Source organism: Barbatula barbatula (genome assembly GCF_947034865.1).
Source record: "Barbatula barbatula genome assembly, chromosome: 9".
In the NCBI taxonomy this organism is placed as follows: Eukaryota; Metazoa; Chordata; class Actinopteri; order Cypriniformes; family Nemacheilidae; genus Barbatula; species Barbatula barbatula.
Genome location: NC_136772.1, coordinates 18,685,860 through 18,710,999, shown reverse-complemented (window position 1 = coordinate 18,710,999; position 25,140 = coordinate 18,685,860). Strand labels below are relative to the sequence as shown.

Sequence of the window (25,140 nt, the reverse complement as noted above, 5' to 3'; positions counted from 1 at the left end):
GTTTACCATTTTGATATGGTTTGATATGATATGGTAAATTATCAAAAATCTTTAACATACAAAGTATACCCAAGAGTACCCAAGAACAAAGGACTATTTGTTGTCACATTAATGCTAAACAGTATTTACAATACTAAGTATTTAATGCTGAACTTGCATCACATGACAGCAGTTTGAAGTTATAGCTGCATATATTATACTGCTACATTATACTACATTACATTTCCTATATTACTATTTAACCTGCTTATTACATTCCTCTGTTGTCTGATATCGGTCAGAAAATTATCAGTTTCAACTTTTTAAATTTCATAAATCACAATTAATACGCTCTCCTTGTTGTTCATAAACCTTAACTTTTAATCAAAGTCACTGAGTGCAGCTGTGACACATTCTCCCGAATTTATTTATCATTAGAGTTTGAGTTCCTTGCCACAGGGCCATGTTGGCTTGCTCACTGGGAGACTGCTATATTAGATTAGCTTAAATGTTCGGTAAATTCGGTTACCATTGCTTTATTAGAATGATTTTACTTGTTCTTCAAACACCATGCACTGTACTGCGTTTGACCTTTTCTGTTTCTGTTTTTTATTTTCTCCTGTAAAGCGGCTTTGGAACGATGCACATTGTGAAAAGCGCTATATAAATAATATCGTATTGAAGTAAACAAGCACAATCCACACTTGGAATGAAAAAGCTTTATTACCCACAGCTTTTTACAGTGTACAGGTATAGTGCATTAAGCTTAAATGTGTAAACTACTTAGCAACTTCACTGGGGGAACAAGTAGTGTACTCACCATTGCAACTTATACATACATAAATTATTAAATATATTATTTGGCAAGAGTATACAAACGGGCAAAAAAATAGAGATGTCAATGTGTATCATTTGCCCACTACACAATGAGACACAATGGAGGAATACTGCACAAGTAACAAAATATTCATCTGTTTAGTATGGCATGAACCCTGCATTGTATATGCAGCCACAGATAACACAAAATATCAATAGATTATTCGTGAAGGATAGGAATGTACATTAAAATAAAGTGAATAGTTACACAAGGGCGGGCCATCTAGCAAGAGCACAGATGCATATACAATTCCACCGAGAACGAGGCAGCGTTGATGTTGACATTTGTGCGCCAACTCACATTATTCATCCTACTAACCTTCCAAGAACATATTTCATATTTTTTAGTAATTCTTCCACAATGCGGTTTTGGCGACATTTACTTCTACCATATAGGAAAATGACCAACAGTGTATGGCAGGTTTTAAAAACGTTTCAAAAGAATGTAAACAAATACCGTGCAAGTCTTGATCCAAATATATTTGGCAGCGTTGATGTTACTTAATCACATGGATACAGAAAGTGTTACTTAATCACATGGATACAGAAAAGTGTTTCATGGACGAGTCATGGGCCCTGGGAGCATATATGGTGTTGGCCGAATATAAACTATGCATAAGAGAATAAATCAGTACTGAAGATAGAATCCATGCACACATAAAGATAAATACACAAAGCATGGACTGAAAGCGCATCATGCATGTTGCAGTGCAAAGAAAAGGTACAGAGGTCTTTCCACGGTACGAAAGCCTTCGCTTAATGTTTATCTTCTTATAAATCACATTTTTTAAACCTGATCACTATTTGAGCATAACAAATCCAAATCTGTTGTTGCTATTTTTCGGTAGAACAGGTACATTTTTTTGTGGATGTGGGTCAGATACAAGCCTCAGCGGAGGCATAATCAGTTTAAACTTAAATTTCAGTCTGTTCCATACAAAAAGCACAGATTGTATGACTTCAGAAAACATGGGGTATAGCGCAAGAGATGTTTAAACGACACTTTAGTGTTGTTTTTGGAGCATTATGAGCAATATGAACAGCCATTGTGTGAAAAGAGCCACGGAAATATTATTTAAATGTCAGAAAAAAACAACAGCATACGGGTTTGGATCAGTAAAAGCATACAGTTAGTCAACTTTAATTTTGTGTTCGAAACTTTTAAGGGAAAATACTAAAAGGGCACTTATCCTTAGGGGCATGGCTGTAAGTACCTACTAATATTTGATGATTTATTTTTCAGGAATTGATTTAATACCGACTGACACTGTTGGGCTCTAGTCAAAAATGTTGGGAATGGCCTGTCTACTGTTCCACAGAAAAGTGCAATATTAACGTGTAGTGTACACTAAACGGCAGGCAGTGAGTAAAGTACAACCATTCAGTGTGGAAGAGACTTTCGATAAGTCCCTCGTGTAGTGTCCCTGCTAGGTGACGATAATATTATTGATTATACTCACTGCATGTCTCATCGGTGCATCACAGTAACCTGCAACATGTGGATAATGCCAGGAGGCAGTGAGAAAATTAAATGTGACCTCCTAGATAAGGTCCGAGGCTTTTGGATATCTACTATGAGTTTCCTCATTTGGCGACGCAAGTTTACGTGTTTAGCAGCTTTAAGTAAATGTATTGTTCTCTGTAACTTTGTATTCTTCAGTCTTTAGTAAACTACATCTGTTGTTGTTTTAGTGTTTACAGTTAATTTCAGTTTACTTTATGTTCTGTACAGTAAAATCATATTAAAATACCAAATAAATGAAAACCAATATGAATTCCTATAGCTAGAGGATATATATTATTCTAATAATCTTGACCTTATTATTCGGAAAATAAGGTTTGAAAAAAAGTCACAAGTTAATATCTGTTGATGGGTTCTTAACTGGAACTATTTTAAGTGACTCTTTAATTTCCATGAGGTAAATCAATGGAACTATATTTTTACATTGTAATGACTGGTATCCATGTGCTATTGCTGCACTTAAAATTAAATAATTACCATAATTACCACTGACTGTAAATGTCTTTCTGTATAATGCAGTGGCCTGGAACTGTGCTGGATTGCTTGGCTGGTCCCTTTAACAAGTGGGAACATCACTTCAAAGGAGAGGTATGAAGGTGACTTAAGGTTTCCTGCAGCAACGGAGATTCCATGACACGAAACAAACTCACAACATTCCGTTTGTTATAATAATCTGGGAAGGGGCTAAGCAGAACATGTAGGTATCAGTGATGCTGCTCAAAACGTGTAATATGCAGTCTAATCTTCAAGAAAATACGACAACAAAAAGAGCGGTCAAAGCAAGCAAAAAGTACTTTCGGTCACAGCATGCAATACACACTTGGACAAATGGCTCTTAGATTACTTCAGTTGTTTCTATGGCGCCCCCTGGGTGGCCAAGTGTGCACAAGCAATACCCAACACATCAACACATTCAACTGGTTATGCCTCTAATTTGGCAAATACATTGCAGATCACTCGAAAGTGACAGGAAACTTCATCTTTTAATGGCTGACCGTTGTCAGCAGCATGTGATTGTGATTTAGGCCTGTTCTAGAAGCCACTGGAAAAGGCTCTTATGGCCTCCGGCCTCGTGATCTTCTTCAGCGTGATGTTCTTCAAAGTACCTCAGCAGAGCCTGCAGCAGATCCCTGACCCTGAACTCTCTCTCCCTCAGTCTTTGTGCTACAGCTGGCAGCTGGGAATAACAAACATAAAATCAGCCAAAAAACATCCTGACAGATATTAGTAGGAATTACAATCAGAATACCAGATTTTCACTACACAATTGTTTTATATAATAACGGCATAAACGCTATTTTCATAATATCTTTATAAATAAATAATGCTATCAGTCCAATTCATATTTCAATTTGTGTGAATGTTGACATGTCAACCACATACTAGCACAGATTTTTTTAACGTTATTATTAAATGTGTAGTATTAAAACATTATCAATAATTACCGTTACTTCTATCATGAAGTAGAATGTTTAAAGCAATAAATAAATCATACTTTCAATTGGCCTTGACTGTTGAAATTTTTGTTAAATGACAAGGCTATAATATGTAATATATGCCAATTTAAGTTAATTCAGATAGCAATAAAAGTGTGATTAATTATGACTTCGAAAAATCCTCACCTGCTGGAGCTCCGGAGCTGAGCAATGGCTGAGCTGCATTAAAGGTAGATCAGCAATAGAGACGGCTATCCACTGGAGCACCGCTGTCAGCTGGGGATCCAGACCCCGGCCACACACATCCGTACTAGACACCAGCATAGCTCTTTCTGCTTGCCCTGCTTCCCTCTCCACTCGCACAGATCCTGCGTGAAGAAAACACGATTCCATACAGTACACACTCACACCACAATAAGAGCAAACAGCCTACTTCAGCAAACCAGTTTCCCACGCTCTCACTGGTAATTCGGCCAGATACAGAACTGAGCCTGAACTCATCTGTTGACCCACATGGAGCCGGACTGAGAATCAGGGCACTAAGGAACGTCAATAAATAGCAATGTGGCTTTGACGAGGCCTTATTACAGGTGCACAGCCAAGTTAGACCACTTGAAATGTGATGAGTGGCAGCACAACAATAAGGGTTGAAATTAGTCGAACAGTTGAGGTTTTATCAACAGACCACACACTGTTGATTGAGGCAATGTAGAGTAACAGTATAAAGTACATATACTTTAACGTTTCATTTACTACCTGAAGCCTCCCTGGCCTCTGCCTCCTTCTCTTCAATGTAGTCACTGAAAGACAAGAATGTTTAAGAGAATGTTACTGTTGGACTCAATGACCTGCAAACCACATGCAGAAGAAGTCCCAAGCAAGAGTCCATGGGGAGAGTCACAGGAGCTCCCAGCATTCTAATTCTTCTGCAGACCGACTCTATTGCAGCTACAGTCAATTTCAAATGTACAATCCGCATTGACATTTTCAATTTAATTTCTATGTAGTAACTAATAGTTACGATAACATATTAAATATGCATTGAACTCTATGTTTGTACAATGAATTAGTGTTTTTACAATTTATTTTAAAATACAATCAATTTATTAAGTGAGTTTTTAATCTATTAATTGAAACTGATTTACATTTATTGGTATACATGTTTCATTGCATGTCGAGATAAAGAAGAATGACATACCATATTTAGTAAATGGCTGGGGAGCGGCAACCTTAAATTAGATTTTTCTGTGTCTGATGTAATAAATTATATATTTTTGTGATATATATTATTGTGAGGAGTGAGTCATGTTGCACTCATATATGATCAATTATGTCTTCTGAGAATTAGGGGCTGGGATATCCTTGATTCACTCAAGCAGGCAGCATACAACAATAAGAACAGATCATCACAAAACAAAAACTTAATGAAACACTAGTTTTAATTAGTATACAGTTCTACCAACACACACACGCACACAAAGATTTGACTGACTAATTGCACTAGTAAAGTACTAAATGGAGAACAACAAAGGGGACTTTGTTCCATAGTGGTATCTAAAAGCTAATAACGGACATAGTCAACACAGACATGATTCAGTACTTGCTGATAAAATCTGCATGACAACATGCAATAATTAGAGCGAGTCCATAATGCCCATGCTTTGTCTCCTTCCATAGACCAACCTGTCTGATGGAGAGAAGGACAAATGTTCTTCATAAACCTCCCCTTCTAAACCCAGACTGCTCCAGCTACTGCTGTTTCCATTACTGCTGGGGAAAGAAGAAAAGGATACTGAGTAGATACTGATACTGAGTATTTATTTAATGTACCTTAAGACTGTACTGTGGAAAATGGGATTGGTAAGAATGGGAGATGTAGATGAAGTACATAATGTATTGAGTTTTTTAGACGCTTGACAATAATCTTAATATTTGTGTCTACTCTGATATATCTTAGAAGGGTGATTTTATTTTCAATAAAAATAACTATAACATACTGCAGCCCACTGTGGCCTACTGCAAAATCAGAAATGTGTCCAACTTCAAAGTATTGAAATGAGGCTGAAATCCAGTAAAATAATTACAACATTGATTTCCACTTTTTTGCAACTAAAGTGTATAGTAATGTAGACAAATTTGTAATCATTCTCATTTAAATCCATTATAGGTGCAGTGTGTAATTTGTTAGTGGCATCTTAGTTTCGCGTAGCGTTCATACTAGGGTCTGTAACTTATCACCACTTTCTTTGGCTAAGGCCCGCCCAATAGGCCATATGACCGACAGGTAAAGCAATTTTGTAATGCAGCATATCATACATTCAGCACAATATTTATGACTATAAGACAGTATTGAAAAATTCTAAAGGAGCCTAAATACAGATTAAGTGCATTAGCTATTCATTAGCTAGTTACAATGGATATTCCCAGCAAAATCGTTTTGAATATTCAATGTACAACCTAGCCCAAATGTGAAGTCAATGTTTTGTCAAAGCCTAATTCATGGAGTCATTTGGTTTTCCTTCAAGAACACAACATCTGAAGGAGTAATAGTAGATATGCTGCCTCTAGCTGACAACCACACCTTTGCAAAATATTATGATACCTTTGTGGCATTTTAGTTGTCCTGAACAACACTAGGGAGTGTCTAGGGAGGTATAGACCCTTCTATTGAGACTATACAGCCAAGAACAATGCAAAACAATGCCTGCCTTTGCAAGATTACATGCAGCTGTGATCTTTTGAAGCCAAAGAAAGTTAACATTTTATAGAACTTGACAACATGTTACCCCTAAATGCTTATCAGGTACACCCTAGGTGTTCCCCAGCAGTTTTGAAAAACTGATATAATCAGCATCTCTGATTTCAAAGACACTTTAACAAATATCTTGTAACAAATGAAAAACTTTCTTCAAAAATGTGTTATAGGTTTGTCTCAGCCCAAACTCTAAACCATCGCTAGTCAACTGGCGAATCATCTTTACCTGGCCTGCCTTCACATTTCCAATAAGTGGAAGAGACTTTTAAGGGTGGTGTGAAATGTACGCCCTGAGACGCCACATCTTTGAACTCCAAAACGCTGCTACATTCAATAAACAAGTAATATTCATAAGAATACTGACGTCTGTGGCGGAGGGTACAGATCCAAGATCAGCATCACCTGGGAAACGGCCTGGCAGCTAATGCTGATTGACCACACCTGATGCTGTGGAGCTTGTTCTCCTGAGAACTAACACTGTGTCTTCTCTCCCCTCAGAGTCCAGTGAGTCAACGCGACCACAGGAAAAGGAACTATTTGCACAAGCACGGACCGGCCGATTCCTGATGACAAATACCCCGGGTTTTCTACACTTGTCCTAATAAAATTCCACTCTGGGGTTGTTTACGTCTGCCGTCTTATGTCCGTAGTGTCTCTTACCCTGCCACACGTCTGATAAAGTGATTTGATCGGTCTGTCCACAAACGTATCTTCGTTGCAATGTTATAATCACCAATCCACAGTCACAGGCAGTCGGTTTGTGCACACGATAGGTCGTGTTCAAAAACGCGGTTTGTGCACTTGAAAGTTACTGCAGGAAGGGTACACCGCCTGAACGGTTGTCTCAGATAAAGGAAACCTGTGTTGTTTTTATTGCAACATTCATTACCAATGTATGATTTAAATGGCTAGATTTACAAAAACAGGTGTTCATCACCCTCCAGAACTCGCACTACAAAGATCTGCCTTTTTAAGTGCGTGGGGCACATGATTGCGATTGGAATTCACCTGAAGATAAGATAATAGCATTCAGTTTTTTTGCAAAGATCAACTTATTCTTTGTATAAGACACCAGTTTAACGTCACAAGGATTAGGGATTACTTTTGTGCTGAAAATATTTGCGTTTTTGACTTTCATTGATTTGAGTTTTATTACTTCAAACCAATATATTCATAAATATCTTCTTGAAAAAAACAATGCCACCCAAATCTTGGATGGACTGGGGGTGAGTAAATTAACAGCAATTGTATCTTTGGGTAAACTAATGCATCGAGGAATATAAAATACAATTAAAAAGACAATATCCCTTTTAATTAAATATTATTAAAAGGCACATGCAATATCCGACTGCATGTTTTAATATATGACCTAAAAGTAACAGCAACAAAAACAGTATAAAAGGAACAAAATGCAGTAAATAACAGAAATACACAATTACAGAAGAAATGAGGATATGGTAAAAAAACTGGCCCGCATCCCATTTATACTTTTAGAATCTGGCCCTCAAGGAAAAGTAGTTGAAGACCCCTTCTCTTAACTGATAAATCTTAGACCAAACATGACAATTCAGACGAAATGTGAAAACTGTAATAACAAACACTACGTCATGGATTTACTGTTGCCTCTTTATTAAACGCAGATCTCTCCGCTCTGAGAGTTTGCAAGTGCACTGACAATACATTCATTTCTCTGTTTATTTACCAATAGTTAGAGTCACATGCTTGTGAATGGTGCACACGAAGGAAAGCAGTGTTTTGAACTGTGTCTATTAGTCAACCAGTTTTCCAAAATTGTAGGAAATAGTGTTTTTCCTAAATAAAACGAACTGCACAAATTCTACCTTCCTAAAGAGTTTGGTCCCAACCACACACGCCTGCCTGCAATGTTCAGGTGTACTCTGATGATAAGCTACTTCAGGTTTGTTTTTTAGGGTTAAATCTATACTCTGAAGAAAAGTAGATCTCTGAGGGCAGGATTGAGCACACAAAGATTAGTATTTGTGTTCACCTGTCACTTAGATGGTGAAAGCTGCTGCTCTCATCTGGGTGGTCTTCTTCAAAGCTCAAATTGGACCAACTACCAAGACTGTCATCCCCAACACTCAAACTGAGCTGCTGACTCACGGTTGACTCCGTCACATTGACACCTTCTCTCCTAGGAGAACTGCAACAAGAAATAGAAAAACATTTCAAAATCTAGGAATTCCACCTTTATGTGCAATACTGTACAAATCTGTTTGTAGTACTCTGTGAAATTTGTGTAATATTACCCAAGGTTAATGGTTTGGCAGACATTGGATAATGCCGATGTCATAATCTCTGTGGTGAGACTTTCTGCAAAGCTTGCGCCATCGTGACCAATTCCGCTGTCTGCATTAAGGCTAGTACAGCTCAGTTCCTTTTTTGCTTTCTCAACTGCACCGGAGACCATTTCTTCAGCAAACGCAGTTCTCTTATCCAAATCTATGTGAATTCGAGGAATCTCCAGTCCGGTCATGGCATCAGAATCTTGTTGTCGTCTCCTTTTCAGTCCCTGAAAACTTGACCGTCGAAAGTCTCTTCTGCAAAACAAGCAATCTCGACCTTGGCAGTAGCGACAGGATTCGTATACTTTGGCAAGCTTTTCTGTGAAAGAATTGGGTTCCAAAGATCTCCTGTCCCCTGCTGCTTGAAAACATGCTGGCCCCAGTGTCACCTCCAAAGTGTCATCGACAATCTTCCTGGCATAATGTTCAATCACTTGCTTGACGGCGTTGTTGCATTTGCCATCATTCAGGCTACCAGTGCTATGATAGAGTCTGTTGGTCTCTGTGTAGGGTAAAAGTGAGCCTGAAAACTTAGTTTTTATTTGATTTTCTGGCATGTCCTCTACATTAGATTTCCTATAGAGGCAAGAATCAGTAAGAGATTTTGGTAGTCTAATGGACGACATTCGAAGCTTTCTTGTAACATCACATGTGATGTTGTAGGCCAACGACTCTGCGAAGTTCACAAGTTCTACATATTCACTACTACTCATGTCTTGGCCATCTTGATAAGCACATGGCAGAGATTCACATGAGGATCCATCTGTTCCATGAGAAAGAACACAATGGGATGACTTGGATATGGGAGTTTGAGAAATATCATGGCTGTGATCATTGTGTAAACGCCTAGAAGAATGAAGCTTCAAAGGGGGTCTCTGCTTAATTTTTTGTGCGGCGTGAGCAAGTCCTGATTTAATTGACCGATAGGCCAAACGAGTGGCATACTGATCCAATATAAGCTCTCTGCTGCCTCCCTCTTTCTTGAGTACTTTAATGAGGTATCCTGCATATTCGTCAGTGACACTCTCACAGCTTGGATAGTCGGAAGACATCCCGCTTGACCCGCCACTCTGAGAGTTTTGGACAGATGCCTGGATGTCACCAGACCATTGATAGGCCAAACCTCCCAGCAGGCCATCCTTGAAATCTTCACTCTGATGCTTGTCTGCAGAGTTTGCAGATCCTCTTTTTGTCATTTTGTGACGGCAATGGGTTGAGCTTACCATCCTCTTTACATCATTGATGACCTCTCCGGCCACTTCTCCAGCATATGTCCATAATGAATTCAAAGTGTTTTCTGAGAACTTTGCACTGTGCAAGGCAACACTGGCTTTGCCGTCATCACTCAAAGGCTTTTTAACATCTCCAAAGCTTAGCGTATCCATCTCAGTTGCCATGGAAACAATGTGGCATGCTAAACGCTCTGCATAATGAAGGGCTCCTCTCTCAACCATTATGTTCCTGACGTTAGGGCTCAGTTCTGACTGGCAGTTTCTAGAGTGAGTTTCATCTTCCTGGTCCTCATCCTCATTGGCACCAGCCTCTTCTGAGAGAGACCTAAAGAGCTTTAGCATGAAATCTGCCTTGTCTGAAACTGAACCTGTTTCTTTAGAGTCTGTGGCAGAAGGGTAAAAAGGAGTGGGTGGAGGAGTTGCAGGAGAAAATTCTTTTGCAAGCTTACCTTTGAGTTTTTTAGAGAACTGTTTGACCTGTTTCTCTCTGTTCTCATCCAATGGCTGCTGAGGACTGGAAGGTGGAGTGCTAGGGCTTTCGATCGATTTCCCTCCGCAGTTAGCATTAAAAATCTCCTCTGCAATTACTTTTCTACCACCGCAGGGGGCAATGTCAAAACTGGGCACTTCTAATGTGTCCATTCTAATGACAGAACGAACCTCTGACGTTGGCTTGGCGACCGGCCGTATACTTCGAGAGGCTGTGTCACAAGAGCCCTTTGATACCAAGTGAAAGGGACCTTTTTGAGCTTGTGAGCTCTGAGAAACAGCATCCTGTGATTTAACGTTTCCATGGGTTGGAGTGGATATATGTGCTGCTATGGTTTTGCTCAAAAACTCTGCACAATCCTTTACGTTCTTCTTTACCTTTGTTGAAGAATGCATGAGATCAAAAGCCTCACCTACTATACTGTCTACCATATTTCCAGAGAAGTTCTGAAAGGTTTTTCCAATTGATGGTTTACCAGAATTGCTTTCAATTGAGGAATTGTCAATAATTTCCTGATCATTAGTATCCTGGATTCTTGCAGGACCTGGCAATGATTCATTCTGAGTTGCGGCAGAGGTATCTAAGGGGAAGGTTGTTGCTTCGCCTTGGCTACAAATGGTTCTTTTGGGACTGGTCTGGCATATCTGCCCGATACTGGATTTACACTGAGTAGGTTCTTCTGAGTTGCGTACATGGGATATAACCTTACCAGCCACAGGTACTGGAACACAACTGGCCATACCTGACACACAATACAAGGCTTTCTTAACTGTGCAACCATCATGCTCTTGGTTTCCAGCCTCTGCTACAGCCTGAGATCCAAGATAGCTTGTCTGGGCACTGCAAGTTTTTGTGACCAGAGATGCATCCTCAGCACTCACATAACATATGTTATCCACTGACACACTGATAGCTGCCTGCGTGGTAAAAGTAACATCAGCTTGTGACAGCTCTATAAAAGCTTCTTGAAGTACTGACTCTGACAGGTCAGATGCATAGGAAGAAACCACTTCCTCCTCCTGTTCAAAAGACCAGTCACTAGGCGTGAGCGGTGTGGAGGGATGTGAAAATTGGCAAACCTCCATCATTCCTTCAAACACTAATTCCTCAGCGAGGTCTGCTGCAAATCGTGTCACAGTGTTGTTAAAAATCTGCTTTTTCACAAACAGAAACTCTCTGAGGGCTCCAGAAATGGCTTCCGATACAAGGAAACTAGCCAATCCGTTTATGGCACGCTCTTTTAACACATATGCACGGCGCATTCCTATCTCATGAAAGGCCATTTGAAAAACTGAAGAGGTCAGCTTTGCGGCCAAATGGCAAAGTGTTGTGGTACAAGAGGACACTCCTTTCTGCAAGTCCTTTAAGGCACTTCCAAGGCTCATTTCGACCAAGTCTGCAGCAAACTTCTGAATCCCATCCTTAAGAGATTGTGACTGTGATTTGGTGATGGTGACAGTCTCCTGAATGTCTGACAGCTTCATTAGGTGTCCATTGGTGTTTTGGAACTCCTTGTGACAGACACAGCTCAAATTCTTGTTTATATTAAAATCAACAGGGGAGGAGTACCCACAAACAGATCCAAGGATTTCTTTTGACAGGTTGTTGGCAAAGTCAGAGTAAGTTTTATACAGCGAGCAAAGGTCCTGCGGTTTACGTAATTCTGAGCTTTCACCATCTGCTTTCCAAAAATACTCAAGTGGGCTGAACGCGGATGAGCGAACAGGACTGAAGAGTGGCACGTTTTCATCACAGGGAGTCTTGACTGGCCGTGGGGAATCGGGTGCATCAGAGTGAATACTGTATGGTGATCCTGGTTTGAGTGGAGTTGGTTTCTTGACATTGGCAGGGAGAGTCCTATGATCAAACTTGTGAGGGTTCATTGCTGTGGTTGAACATCCCCTTGACACAAGTTTACATCCAGAGCTGTCAATATGCTTCTTTCCATCTTGACCTGGGAGGGGCTGTTCTTTCAGAACTTTAATATTGTAATCAAAAGACTGGTTTAGTTCATCAAACTGATCAAAGCTGTCGAAAAATTCACTAACTTCTGAGTCAGAATCTTCCACTCCCTCCTTTAAAACAGGGATCTTGGGAATGTCAAGTTTTGCTTTAAGACTTTTCTGATATCCAACTTCATCCAGAAATATAATAGGACTGGGACTTGAGCAGTCTGACTCATCTGACTCTGTGAGAGATGTGGAGGTAGAACGTCCCTTTGGGGGACCACTAGGTGTGTACACAGTCTCTGAATCTTCAGGCCATGCTGTAGACTTCAGGGCAGATTCTGAAATTTGTGCAGAGGCATATTCCGTGCACACTGATTTTTTGTATATAGAACTTATTATGATGCATGATCCTGACAATTCTTTCGAGTGAGAGGGGAGTGTTTGGGAAGCCACATCTCTAAGGTTTCGCTGACTATGGGCACCTGCAAAAACAGAGAACAGTTCATGAGAACTTAACTGTTAAAAAACAAGAGGAAGTTAAAAACAAGTTCCTTGTGTGCAACTTTGTATGATCAACTCAAAAGGCTTAAAGGCTTAAAACCCATGTTAAAACATAAAATCTGTCCAATAGTTCATAAATTACCTGTATCTTCCTCTTCAAGATGCTCAAAAGCAGTAACAAAGTCCTCTTCGATAGAAGAAACAGACTGATTTGTGTCATCATCCTCAGCCTGACAAGCTTCTGATGTACCTCTCTGCAAAACCTGTAACTCCAGTGCATACCTTATGCCAGCTGTGTATCGAGCCAACAATCCCAGCATGGTGCAAACACTTATCTGTGGACTGGAGCTATGCCGCAAAATACACAAGGCTCTTGACCAGCTCGCCTGATGCTAAAAGAAAAAAATATATTGTGACACATTATTCAACTGCTGGGATGATAAAGACTTTACATCATGGCTGTTATAATTATATTGGTAAAATATAAAACTTAATGTTATTGTGGAAAATAAACATAATTCACGAGAGATCTGCAAACTGTCAGCCAACATCTGACTTACCGTCATATTCAGTCAGGATGCCTAAAACATGGGGAAATTGAGTTTTGCCTCCGAAATATCCCTTTAAAGTGATATTAGACTGCACCCTTCTCTTTCCAGGTATATATGTGAAAGAAAACATGCAATCTCTTGTTGTGTCTTAAAACCCCTGTGGTTTATTCAGAGTATCATATCTGCACACAAAGCTAGTCTTGCTTGTAACCAATTTTACACAAACTATACAACAGTTGGAAACTTAGTCAAAACTATACATGTCACAAGATATTACAACAATGAAAACATCAAACAAGCTGCCTAACGAATTAAATCCTATTCCAGTGTAATACAATAAAAATCCACCGAATACCTGAGAAATATTGTCTTTTCTCTCAAAAGGCCTTTTGGGGTCTTTGAGGAGCAGGATCTCTTCATCTTTAAGTGTATGTACATGTAGTGATCTGAGTAGCTCCATCATCTCAGTGGAGAGGGATGTCAGGGCCTATATAAAAATGACCAAGCAATTTAATAAATTCATGTGCAACACATACAATAAGCCTGACAATCAAAATAACATTATTATGGAATAGGATTGGCACCCATGTTATACATAAGTGCAGATAATGTGACAGAGAGCACATATATGCATGATTTATTCACGCATGCCTAGACAAATTTCTCACAGTACTTGTATAGAAAAATAGTGTCACTTGCCTGTAGAGTGAAATTCTCCCCCTCAGCAAGACTAGGTAAGCATACATAATGTACCTATAAAAGACACAAAGGACACAATCATGCCTTTAAATAAAATTATACAATCTGCTTACTTTCTGCAATTACATAAGTGTTCATGTAGCTCAAGTGATCGATCTCTACATAGTTTAAAAACATAAATGTAATGTTAATAAGAACTGTTCTGTGCTTCTATATTCAACTCATCTATGAAAACGTTACAAAGCAAAATTGAAGATTGCCACCTCATCACAAAAACGACAAGCCGCAGTTGCATTTGCAAACTGTTATTTCTTTCGTAACAATCACCCAAGCCTAGGCGACATGCAATTTTGTGTGTAGTAAGGTTAAGATAAAACAATCTGTCCCAGTTGAGTCTAACCACAATCTTATCACCAATACAGTCTCTGCTGTCATGGAGGCTTTCAAAATCACTCAGCTCAAAAAGAGGTCATAGAAGATTTAAGATTAACACATTTGTATAGTTAATTATTTCTTTAGCTGTTTAAATGCTCGTATAAACTTCCATCAACATTCACAATTCTGCGAAATTGTAAGAATATGCTTACTTCGGACAGACAATGCGTGTCCTTATTATGTAGATCCACTACCACATTGCACAGCTCCTTCTTGTATTTCAACAGGCTCTTTAGGCACGGGTGCGAGCCCTCACGGATTGTCTGTTCAAATAAACAACATTGTTGGGAGAAAACAAGAGCTTGCAAAAAGAATGCACATATAAAAATGTATTATGGTACAAATCATAATTCTGTACCTCCTTTCTCATGGTGGCACGGTTCTTTAAAGGGGCCCCTTTAATGCGTGCACATGCGTCCATGATGTTGAAGGCTATCCTCTCCTTTAAAGTAAAAAAGATGGGGAAAATGACATATGTTGTGACCAAGGTGGTCCATTTTCTCATGTAAATCTTATTTTGATATTGATCTGATTCTTATGGTTAAAATAAAGGCATTCCAAATGCTCCAGTTCACCATAAACTTAAAACACAGGTGTGAATTTACAGTGCATGAGATGAAATTTCATTACTTTTAAAGTTCAACTGTCTGTAAACATTTATACATCACACAACCAGGCAGATTATCTCGGGCCATCTATGCTTGTGGGGTGGGCGTATATATGATGGAAGAATGTAGGCCTAGGACTGTATGTTTGCCGAATATGAGCCTGTTATCATATTTTCACATAGCCTGAACCGACACACTGTGCTGCGGCAATACCTGACATGAGATCTTATCAGTACACTGCAAATGCAAACGTGGAAAAAAAGCGAAAAAGGACTGAGCTCTAAGAAACATAATCTGATGAAGCATGAAACAAGATTCACATGCAAGCAACCTGCTTAGTAGTACCAATTGAATTTAGTGTATAAATCTGTTACTTTGGTTTAAAAATTAACTGGTAAGTAAAAAGCCTAAAAAATAAACTCTTCCTGTATGCTTGCTTGGACTAATTTCAATATGTAAAGTTTATGGCCAGACAAACAAGTTTTGTAAGGGACTGTGATGTTGATATAAACATAAACATGGCTGTCAAGTGAGTTAATGAAACTTTACATCTAATATAACATGGCAAAGTAGGCTTTAGTGAGCCAAGCAGAAGCTAAAACTTCATTTGCAATAATTCCAAGACAAATTCTCATTACAGAAATGTTATTTTTGTATCCTCATACAGTAAGCCTAACCAATACAGTAAACCTAGCAATAACAACAGAAATACAATTACATTTGAATCTGGATACATGTTCAAACAAAACAGAATAAGCATATTCATCTTGCCCAAATCATGTCTAAAACAATTTGATTTTGCTATACTGTCTAAAGTAGGGTTGCGCGGTGTACCGGTGCTACATGGCATCGCGATGCTAAATCTTCAAAATTCCCGCTCTGCTGCTGTAGTATCGTAATGCTGTAACTAATGCTGCATATGCCAACTGACGTTAATTTGAACACTTTCATGTCTTTTTGCTGTGTTTCTCTCCTAAATGAATCTGTGTTCTGAACGATTCGGACGAGAAAATGATCAGTGAGTCATTCATCAAGACTCAAGCTGTGTTTCGGAAGGATGTATCCTTGTGTCCTCCGGAGGTCTCATCCTCAAAGTGATGCGGTATACAGAGGATCCTCAATTTAGAATGAAACGAGACGTCCTTCATAGGACATACTGCCAGAAAAGGAAACAGGAAGTACCATGTTGCTATGACAACACGTTGCACTTGCACACCTGTCTAATGAATTCAAATGATTTCTACATGATTTTAAGAGGTGAAAAGATGGTTACTTTCTACCATAAACGAAAGCTTTGATGAAGTTACAGGCTTCAAATGAGACCTCCGGAAATTGCCGCCATCTACTGGCCACTTTGGTCACATTTAAAGTAAGCATTTTAATGTAAGCACTTGTACTTTTATGTAAGCACTAGTATAAATGCAATTTGTCGCGCATTGATTGAATTAGTTCCAACATTTAAAAAAAGTGCTTTACTAGTTACTAGAGTACAAGTTTCTAAAATAACTAGACACTACTGTTTTTTAATCTTACCACAGTAAATATTATAGTATACTTCAGTATTTGCTCAAACTTAACCAATTACTACAGTTAATACTACAAATATTTTAGTATTAGATCTGTGTATTAAGGAATTTTGGGCTAATTTATAGATTTTAATTATGAACATGACAGCGTCACAAAACTAGTTGGTATCGTGATTTTTCAAAAGGTACAGCATCGTGATATGTTTATGGTACAGTGACAACCCTAAGTGCTGAAATGGGCACATTGAAGCATTTCCGCACAACTGGATGTGGGTGAGACCTACAAAGATAAACATAATTTCTTGAAATTCCGTACACAGAATAGTGCAGAATATCTTTTAAGAGGAGGAAAGGGTTGAAATGACCAAGTGATGTTGCTGCCTTGGTCTATGGGATCTGTTTAGGCATCAGCAGGGAGAGCCAAAGGGTCAAACGATTTCCTGAAATCCACAGATGTTTATGGAATCACTGCCTATTCTTGACTAAGGGGAGTGGCAGTACATACTGAAATACACAGATATGGTACGTGATTTCTGATGGCATAACAGCTTGATAATACTGCTGTCGTATGGATGACAGCTTCAATCACCACCCAGTGACTTTAACACAAAATCTTTCAGCTACAGACTCAGATTTACATGCCAACCCATGCCATTGCTTCACAGATCAGTTTGATAAATTATGTTTATCGCTCAAGGCTCTTTTTGGTGACGAATTCTTTCATTTTAGGCACCGTCACGTAGAGCTGAGTGTATTCACTCAGTGCATTGTAAATGTCTGAAAACCAAATAAAATCTCGAATAAAATAAATCGCCACGACAGACAATCAGACACAGAATGTGTTTATTCGTGCAGTTAATGCTACAGCCTGGTGATGTCATGACAGACGCAGCTGGTTCGTGTATATTAGCATCAGGCCTGTAGGACATTAAATTAAACGTGATCCTTAGAGAACATCTCTTGGCTTTTAACTGATCTGTGACATGTAACATGTGCTGGTGAATGGCATTTAAATGAAAATCGTCTGAAGCGCGTCTCACCTTGTAGTGACAGAGCCTTGCAATGGGCAGCTAGCTGTTCTCGCGTCCCGTCATTTCACGAAAACAAGACGAGCAGGAGAAAATAATCAAACACCGAGTGGCGGAGCCGCGCTGCTGAGCCCAGAATCATTGATGGAACTCAAATACACCATACATCGATTTCATCTGGCATTGTTTAACAGCGTAAATTAATTTTGTGTTATGTTTTTATTTAAGTTATTTTTAACTTAAGTTTACAGTATACAGAAATCTATGTTGAAAACTATGGGTTTGTGATTATATGGTTATGGAATATAGTAATGTCTGGGGTGGCACAGTGGTTTGCAGCACTAAGGACCCTCTCAAAATTCTAACAGTTTAAGCATACGTTTACCACATTTTGCACTCTTATTGAAGAATTTCGTTTGTTTTAAAACTAAAACGTTTTATGGTGATAAAAATATTAATCTTGAATCATTTCAATTCCACTGATGCTTTCAAAACGTTTTATTTCAAAAAGCTATCCTTAGGTGAGTTGAGTTTTCTAATAAAACCGCACAATTTTATAGCCTAATGCATAGCAAGCATTGACCTTTGACATTGAGATTGACATCTTTAAGATCTACAATACCCGGATGTAATATTATGACAATATCAGAACATCAGGTATACACCACCCAAAATGAAAATTCTGCCATCATTTACTCAGGTTTTTCCTTCCATTGTAGTCAATGATAACCTAGAATTGTCCATCGCTAAAATAAATCTAACATTTTCCTTGTGTTCAACAGATCAAAGTAATTTGGAACAACTTGGGGGGGATTCATGACAGAATGCAAATCTAAAACCAAATATTCACTTAATATAATAACAGATTTTGTCTGTGTGAATTCTTGTAGAAACAAGTGTTTATAAACACTGTAATTCTGCGTATATAGGGATCAGAAGCTGTCTGAGAACTCGGATTTGTCCGTCAGAACGAGGAAGATATTTTTATAACATATCACTCTTAATAGGCCTAACTTTGAACATCAATCAGGTCCAACACTTTATTTCTCTTAATCATTTGACATCAAGCACTTTATTTTCTCATTCCTCATGCATGCTTTAAAACCGAAAGCAAAACGTCAAACACAAAAGTGCTTTGCATCTATTGTATTAGGAAAGATTAAGGAAGGTGCACTTCACAAAACCCTTACAAATACAGATAATTTTAGATGTTAATTTAGACAATTGGGATTGCTAGACGAGTGCTTAATGCACTTATTTTATTTACAATCTCAAATTCGACCAAAATCAACATACATTGGCCTGTAGCTCAAAAGTAGACTGTGTGCCTTCCGGCTCATTATGCTAAACGGGTCACAAATAATTTTGCAGACCCTTAGCTGTACACTGCGGACCCCAGGGGTCCCCAGACCCCACTGTGAGAGTCTCTGTTCTGCATGTACCGCATGTTCTATATAAAATGAATTAAAAGCACTCATATCCCTATAAATATATATTTCAGTTGAGCCATATTGAAAAAAAGTGCCTGTTCAAGAAAATCCAATGCCATAAAGTCCAATCCCATAGCACTACTACAATCAAATCAAGGACCAGCACAATTAAATAAAAGCTTATATTATATGTACAATTCTTACTGTTTCTAATTTTATGGATATTTTACATGTGGATATTAGGCCTATGCCAATCAATCAATAAATCAATCAACCAGCCAACCAACCCATCTATCTTCCTATCTAAATGAGAATATTGTTTTATTTGTCCATGTTGTATTTCATTGTGTATTAATGTGTATTTATATTTTGTTTAATTAACTCAATTAACTTTAAAATAAATGATAACAATCTGTTAGACTCTGTATGCATTCCATTTTATTGAATAAGGAAGATATCAACAGGCAGTGTTTTACCACCTCAAATTTTACATCAAAATTGAAACATTTATTTAATCAGGATACAAAAATACACATCTCAGTGATCTCCATATTGTAATAAATAGTTAACCATGCATCTACCATAAAAAGGCACAGAAAAGAGTCAGTTAGTAGTCATAAAAATTACTTACTACTTACCAAAAATCATCCAGATATCAATACAAGGGACTACTGCAACATAATATTCCAATAGTGAAACACATACACATCAGTTGTTTTACTATAATAAATATGCAAACATTGTAAATACACCTATACACGTAAATGTCTTAAAATTAAACTGTGCCATTGTAAACACAATGTAAACAAATGAAACTCACATCATGTCTCTTAAATGGATATAAATTATGGCAGAGATCAAATTAATGTTTTTTTTAAATCTGGCAGTTAACAGCTTTGTGTTTGCTGAAGTCCACAGATCAAATGCATTCATCACATGGTTCCTTGACAACTCACTCTTAGATGATCATGATACTCATGGAATGTGTGCAGATGTACTTATTGTGGCATGAGAGGAAGACTGCACTTGTGATTTGAGTTATGAAAACAAATCAACTATACAGAGGCACATATACAAGATCGATCTGCTACAGTTTTGTTAGAGACAACATAAGGCGAATTTTGCAGGGCTTCTGGCATATTCATAATATTTACTTTTAGGGTTCATCATTTTGATACTATGACAAAAGTGTTCCAAAATGAAATTGTGTCTTTGGTAATGGCTCTAGCTAGTTGGGGAAATTATTTTTTACAACAGGACCATCCAGCCACTTGGAATGCATATCTGTTAAACATTCCATACATTCACTCACTCTCACTTTGCATTGAGAACAGAAGTTTCAAGACTATATGATATAACTGCAATATTGTTGGTAAATATTTAATATGCAATCTAATTGCAGAAAATGCTAATGTTTTCAAATGTAGATTTTTCTGTGCTGACTTTATGGGGAAAATTTTGCATCGATTTAAACATGGTGTTTTCAGTTATATTTTGCGACACAGATTCTGTGTGGGCCTGTCAATACATTATGCCTACAGTCAAACATTGTAAAAGAACTTGGCATTAAACCACAATGGATACTCAATACATTGATAGCACAGACTACAGGTTTTACGACTACTTGTGCACACTTGTCCGTCTCTTAGTAAAAGCTGGCAAATTGCCCACACTGTTAAATATAGGTTTATTTGTAACTAAATTAAACATGGTTTGCACCTGTCACAATCTGTTTTATAACAGAAATTATGAACTCATATTGATACAGTAAGACTATAAAAATGTAACCTTTTTCACATTTAATAATTGTCAGGCATATGCAGGCCATTGTAAAATGAATAATCTTTGCTTTTAGGCACATTTTGATTTTAGTTTTGTACAATAAACAATTTAGGGATTGGATCTGGGTTCAAAATCAAAACCAGCTGATAACCACTAACATACTTCGTTTTAATGATTTAATAAAGATTTATGATAAAACAGAGGCTCACTTCTAGTCCTAATGTTTGTGAGTAATGACATTTAGACATTTACATTTAGGCATTTGGCAGACGCTTTTATCCAAAGCGACTTACATTGCATTATCCTATACATTTTACATAGGTCTCTGCAATCCTCTGGGACAGAACCCACAACCTTGCGTTGTTAACGCAATGCTCTTACCACTTAGCTATTTTTTTAAAACATCTTGAATTAATCCAACCAATGAACCAAAGCGAGTCCTTTAGGTTTGTCTCATTATCCTTATTTGTCTTAATTCTTCAGGTAAATTATGGGTGGAATTACATTTCTTGGTACTTGGGAATAACAAATCTTTTCCGAAGATTGTTTCCTCCCTGTTTCTCTTTCAATCATCTCATAATGCTATCTAACATCCTCTAGAGGAAAATGATAGAATAACAACTAACTAAAGTCTACAATGGCAATTGAGTTGATTAGGGCAGCAAATGTATAAATAGGTGTACGACCCCATTTTAGAAAAAAAACGAGGCACAACTGTTTTGTAGTTGGTATGAATAAACATCCAGCCGTCTAGAAAACTATCCTGGAAGCACATTTAAACAGGATTGGCAATATGTTAAAGGGATAGTTCACCGAAAAAAGAACATTCTGTCATCTTTTACACAACCTCTTATCAATTCAAACCTTTATACATGTATTTGTTCTGCTAAACACAAAGGAAGATTGCAAGAATGTCTGTAACCAAACAGACCCACTCTTCCCCCATTGACTCCCATAGTATTTATTTTCCCTACTATGGCAGTAAATGGGGGATGAGATCTGTTTGGTTAATGACATCCTTGCAAATATCTCCCTTTGTGTTCAGCAGAACAAAGACATTTATACAGGTTTGCAACGAGACCACACCTGAGTGTGACAAAATTATGACCGAATTTTCATTGTTGGGTGATTATCCCTTTAATGGAAGATTTATGAATTTTGGAGAGAACATAGCATGGTTTTTCTGTTCATAGGTCCATCTTATTCCAAAACCGAAACCAAACAAAAGAGGACCGTGTGAAGTTCATCTTCACATAATAAAACTTATAGAGAAGAAATGCATCAAAATAAATACAACATTGCACCTTCCACAGTACAACAGCACTTAACGTGTAAAGGTGATACTTAATAACAATAATAATAATAATTCACAAAGGTGTTATGAAGCTCTGTTTACACAAATAAATGTGTAATCTGATATTATCATGTACGCATTTAATTATACAAAAGCTTTAATCATAACTGGCATTAACAGTTTGTATATACTGTACTGTACAGTGCATATATTAGCAAACAAAACGTCTCATACCCTGTAATGCCACCGACCAAATGTATTTGTAAGTATCCTATCAAATTTACACTGGGTTCCTGAACTCAGCCGTACAAAATATCAACTATGCAATTTTGCAGGTCAACTGCAGAATGTCTTATTTAAATCAACTGCTATTTTCTTATCTAAATCAGTATTATTCCTATTCCAACTAATATACAACAAAAGGTTTAATTTACTGGAAATGTGTCCTGAAAATCTTCTAAAAGTTTTTCCTGAAGCACTTATGAGGATGTGATATGGCAAGACTTCCAGTGAGTTTCTAGAAATCATATAATCTCTTTTTGTAATTTCATTGGTTTGTTGGGCTAGTAAAGCATTTTACTATAAAAACAGGGGACATTTACGCTGATACATATTTCACCAAGATTTTGACTAATGTCTAGTGTGGGTTTGAAAACATTTCTTACCAATAAAGCTAATTTACAACAAATATGGCACATGACATTGTTTTTGGACAGAAGATTTCCATGCAGACATAAATAGGAATCAATCAGCAGTCTTCTTTGACCAAAGGGATGCGTCAGTAGTTACAAATATCATCATACTAAATTCATACAAAACTTGTTCAAGTGTTAGTTTGTACAATAAAAAACAAGACGCAGATCATGCAGTAAAATAGCTATCCAAATATAGCAAAAACACCATGCATCAGTATATCACGGTTGAAGAAACCCCCTTTTGACCTTTCCTGGACTGCACAACTATTCTACAATGATTGCCATTTCATTGCAATACTAAGCAGTCTTTTTTGTCTCCTTAATGTAAACAGTGCTGTTGAAAGCAGAATATTGCTGACTCATCACATCGCCCTTCTATTGTTGCCATCTACCGCAAGGCAAAGAGCCAGGTAGCTATTTAGAGGCCTTGCTATTCTCAGAGAGAACATTTAATGGAAGTCCTGTTCTCTGATTTTATATCTTTGAGGTTTCTGTACAATGAGATTTGCATACCTGATTGTGATATTGATGTGAAAAGTGAGTAATGGCTTTTCTATGTATACAACCTAACGTCTCGGACACAATCCTTGTCGTTTTGGCACCAGCACACCAGCTCCAAAACTTCTCTACAAGCTATCCTAAAGGGCAGAAAGCCCTCTATGCAAAACACTCTTTCGTACACGGAGCTCCAATTTAACTCCTTTTTGCTTGCGAATGGAATGTATCTCCATCTCTCACAGGTCTACCATCGAATTTTTGGCCAGATCCTTAGTTCCCTGGAGAATTCTCTTCATATGACCCACCTTCGAGATCCCCAGATCCTGTTGTGAAATGCAAATAGAAATGAACTTAGAAGGATGCAACAGAGAGTTCACATCTCTATCTGACAACATTCAGTAATGACAACAAAAGTGTTATGACATGTTTATGCACTGTCAAATTATTTAAAACTACTAAAACAACTTATATGACTTAAGATCAAAGTCACTGTTTTACTGAATAACGCTTTTGTAATGCAAAAAGTAACAATTTATATTGTTACAGCAAGCCATGTTTAAAGCCATGTTTAAAGTGCAAGAACATTATATAATTATAACATAGAAAAATTCAAAGTCATAAAAGGATTTTACTGAAAACATGTATCATCTTTGTTTATGTACAAATAAATCCATTAAAATACAAAAAAGGACTAATCAAATTTTTCAAGTAGACCTATTTAGTATTTATTTTGTACTTAAGAACTTCAACTGATAAAAAGATGGAAAAAGTTGTATTATAAAATAGTTACTTGGATGGATTCGTTATAGTCTGGGAGACATCAAAGCAGCAGGTTTGAAATACACTACATAAAAGGGCACATCTAGTGGCAGTTAGATTACTGGTTTTAGTGGTGTGAAACGTCTGACCAGTGTAATATGGTCAACTCATAAATATCAAACAAAACACCCAGGGTAACCTAAATCTGTAAACTGCAATTGAACTACTAAAACAGCAACTGCTCCATTATATCACAATAGCACTAAATCTAAACACAAGACCATTTGACACTTTACTTTATTTAAACATGTTTCATGGTCCTAATTTAATTCTGAAATCATTCCTACATTATGTCTTTGAGGACATCGCTATAAACAGAATGAGATTATCGCAGATAAATGGAGGGGACATTTGAAATGGTGGGGGACATAACAGAGGCATAAATACGGCACAGTCCAAGGTTTACTTATGATCGTAATGTGTTGAGAGCACCTTACACTTTTTTTGCGTTCAGCGCTACACAACATAGGGCTGCTTTAGCTAATTGTGTCTTTCCTGAATTTCTGTGTTCTAAAGAAACTCCACTTGAAATCTTAAGAAGTCACAGGAGGTTTACAGATATAGAAGCAGTATTGCGTCCCATATGATGACTGCATCACCCGAGATGGATGTTAGTAACAGGTGTAAACAAGGTTGATTTGCTTTTACCAAAATCATAAACTGCAAAAAAAAACTTGATTCAGTATTTTTGTTTTCAAAAACATCAGTGAAAATATCTGAACATCCTTA

The 25,140-nt window shown here is 37.6% G+C and overlaps 2 protein-coding genes across 5 annotated transcripts in view; both read right to left on the bottom strand.

Moving 5' to 3' along the window:
- Positions 1-678: 678 nt before the first annotated feature.
- On the bottom strand, positions 679-18,004 carry akap11 (A kinase (PRKA) anchor protein 11). 4 transcript variants are annotated; one of them, XM_079463958.1, is made up of 12 exons: positions 17,906-18,004; positions 15,090-15,173; positions 14,884-14,994; positions 14,297-14,350; positions 13,953-14,084; positions 13,189-13,438; positions 8,839-13,027; positions 8,577-8,732; positions 5,497-5,580; positions 4,570-4,613; positions 4,000-4,181; positions 679-3,554 (listed from the first exon to the last, which is right to left on the bottom strand). In XM_079463958.1, exons 2-12 carry the CDS (start codon positions 15,150-15,152, stop codon positions 3,399-3,401), a joined length of 5,421 nt encoding a protein of 1,806 aa, XP_079320084.1. In that variant the 5' UTR covers positions 15,153-15,173; positions 17,906-18,004; the 3' UTR covers positions 679-3,398. The 4 variants fall into 4 exon arrangements, with proteins under 4 accessions (XP_079320084.1, XP_079320083.1, XP_079320085.1 ...); XM_079463957.1 differs by having other exon boundaries at positions 686-3,554; positions 5,497-5,583; XM_079463959.1 differs by lacking the exon at positions 5,497-5,580 and having other exon boundaries at positions 686-3,554.
- Positions 18,005-19,740: 1,736 nt separating this feature from the next.
- Positions 19,741-25,140, bottom strand: part of dgkh (diacylglycerol kinase, eta) — a 62,779-nt gene continuing 57,379 nt past the window's right edge. Inside the window, exon 28 of the mRNA XM_079463488.1 lies at positions 19,741-23,915. Within this exon, the coding sequence (XP_079319614.1) occupies positions 23,829-23,915 (87 nt within the window). The 3' untranslated portion in view covers positions 19,741-23,828. The remainder of the gene's footprint in view (positions 23,916-25,140) is intronic.

What these genes read in the sequence shown, in the direction of transcription:
- akap11 (XM_079463957.1), bottom strand. Translation starts at nt 15,152, where the DNA reads ATGGACGCATGTGCACGCATTAAAGGGGCCCCTTTAAAGAACCGTGCC. An exon ending in GGGAGAATTTCACTCTACAG is followed by an intron (nt 14,085 to 14,296) that starts GCAAGTGACACT and finishes ATTTTTATATAG; the next exon opens with GCCCTGACATCCCTCTCCAC. An exon ending in GAAAAGACAATATTTCTCAG is followed by an intron (nt 13,439 to 13,952) that starts GTATTCGGTGGA and finishes TTTTTCTTTTAG; the next exon opens with CATCAGGCGAGCTGGTCAAG.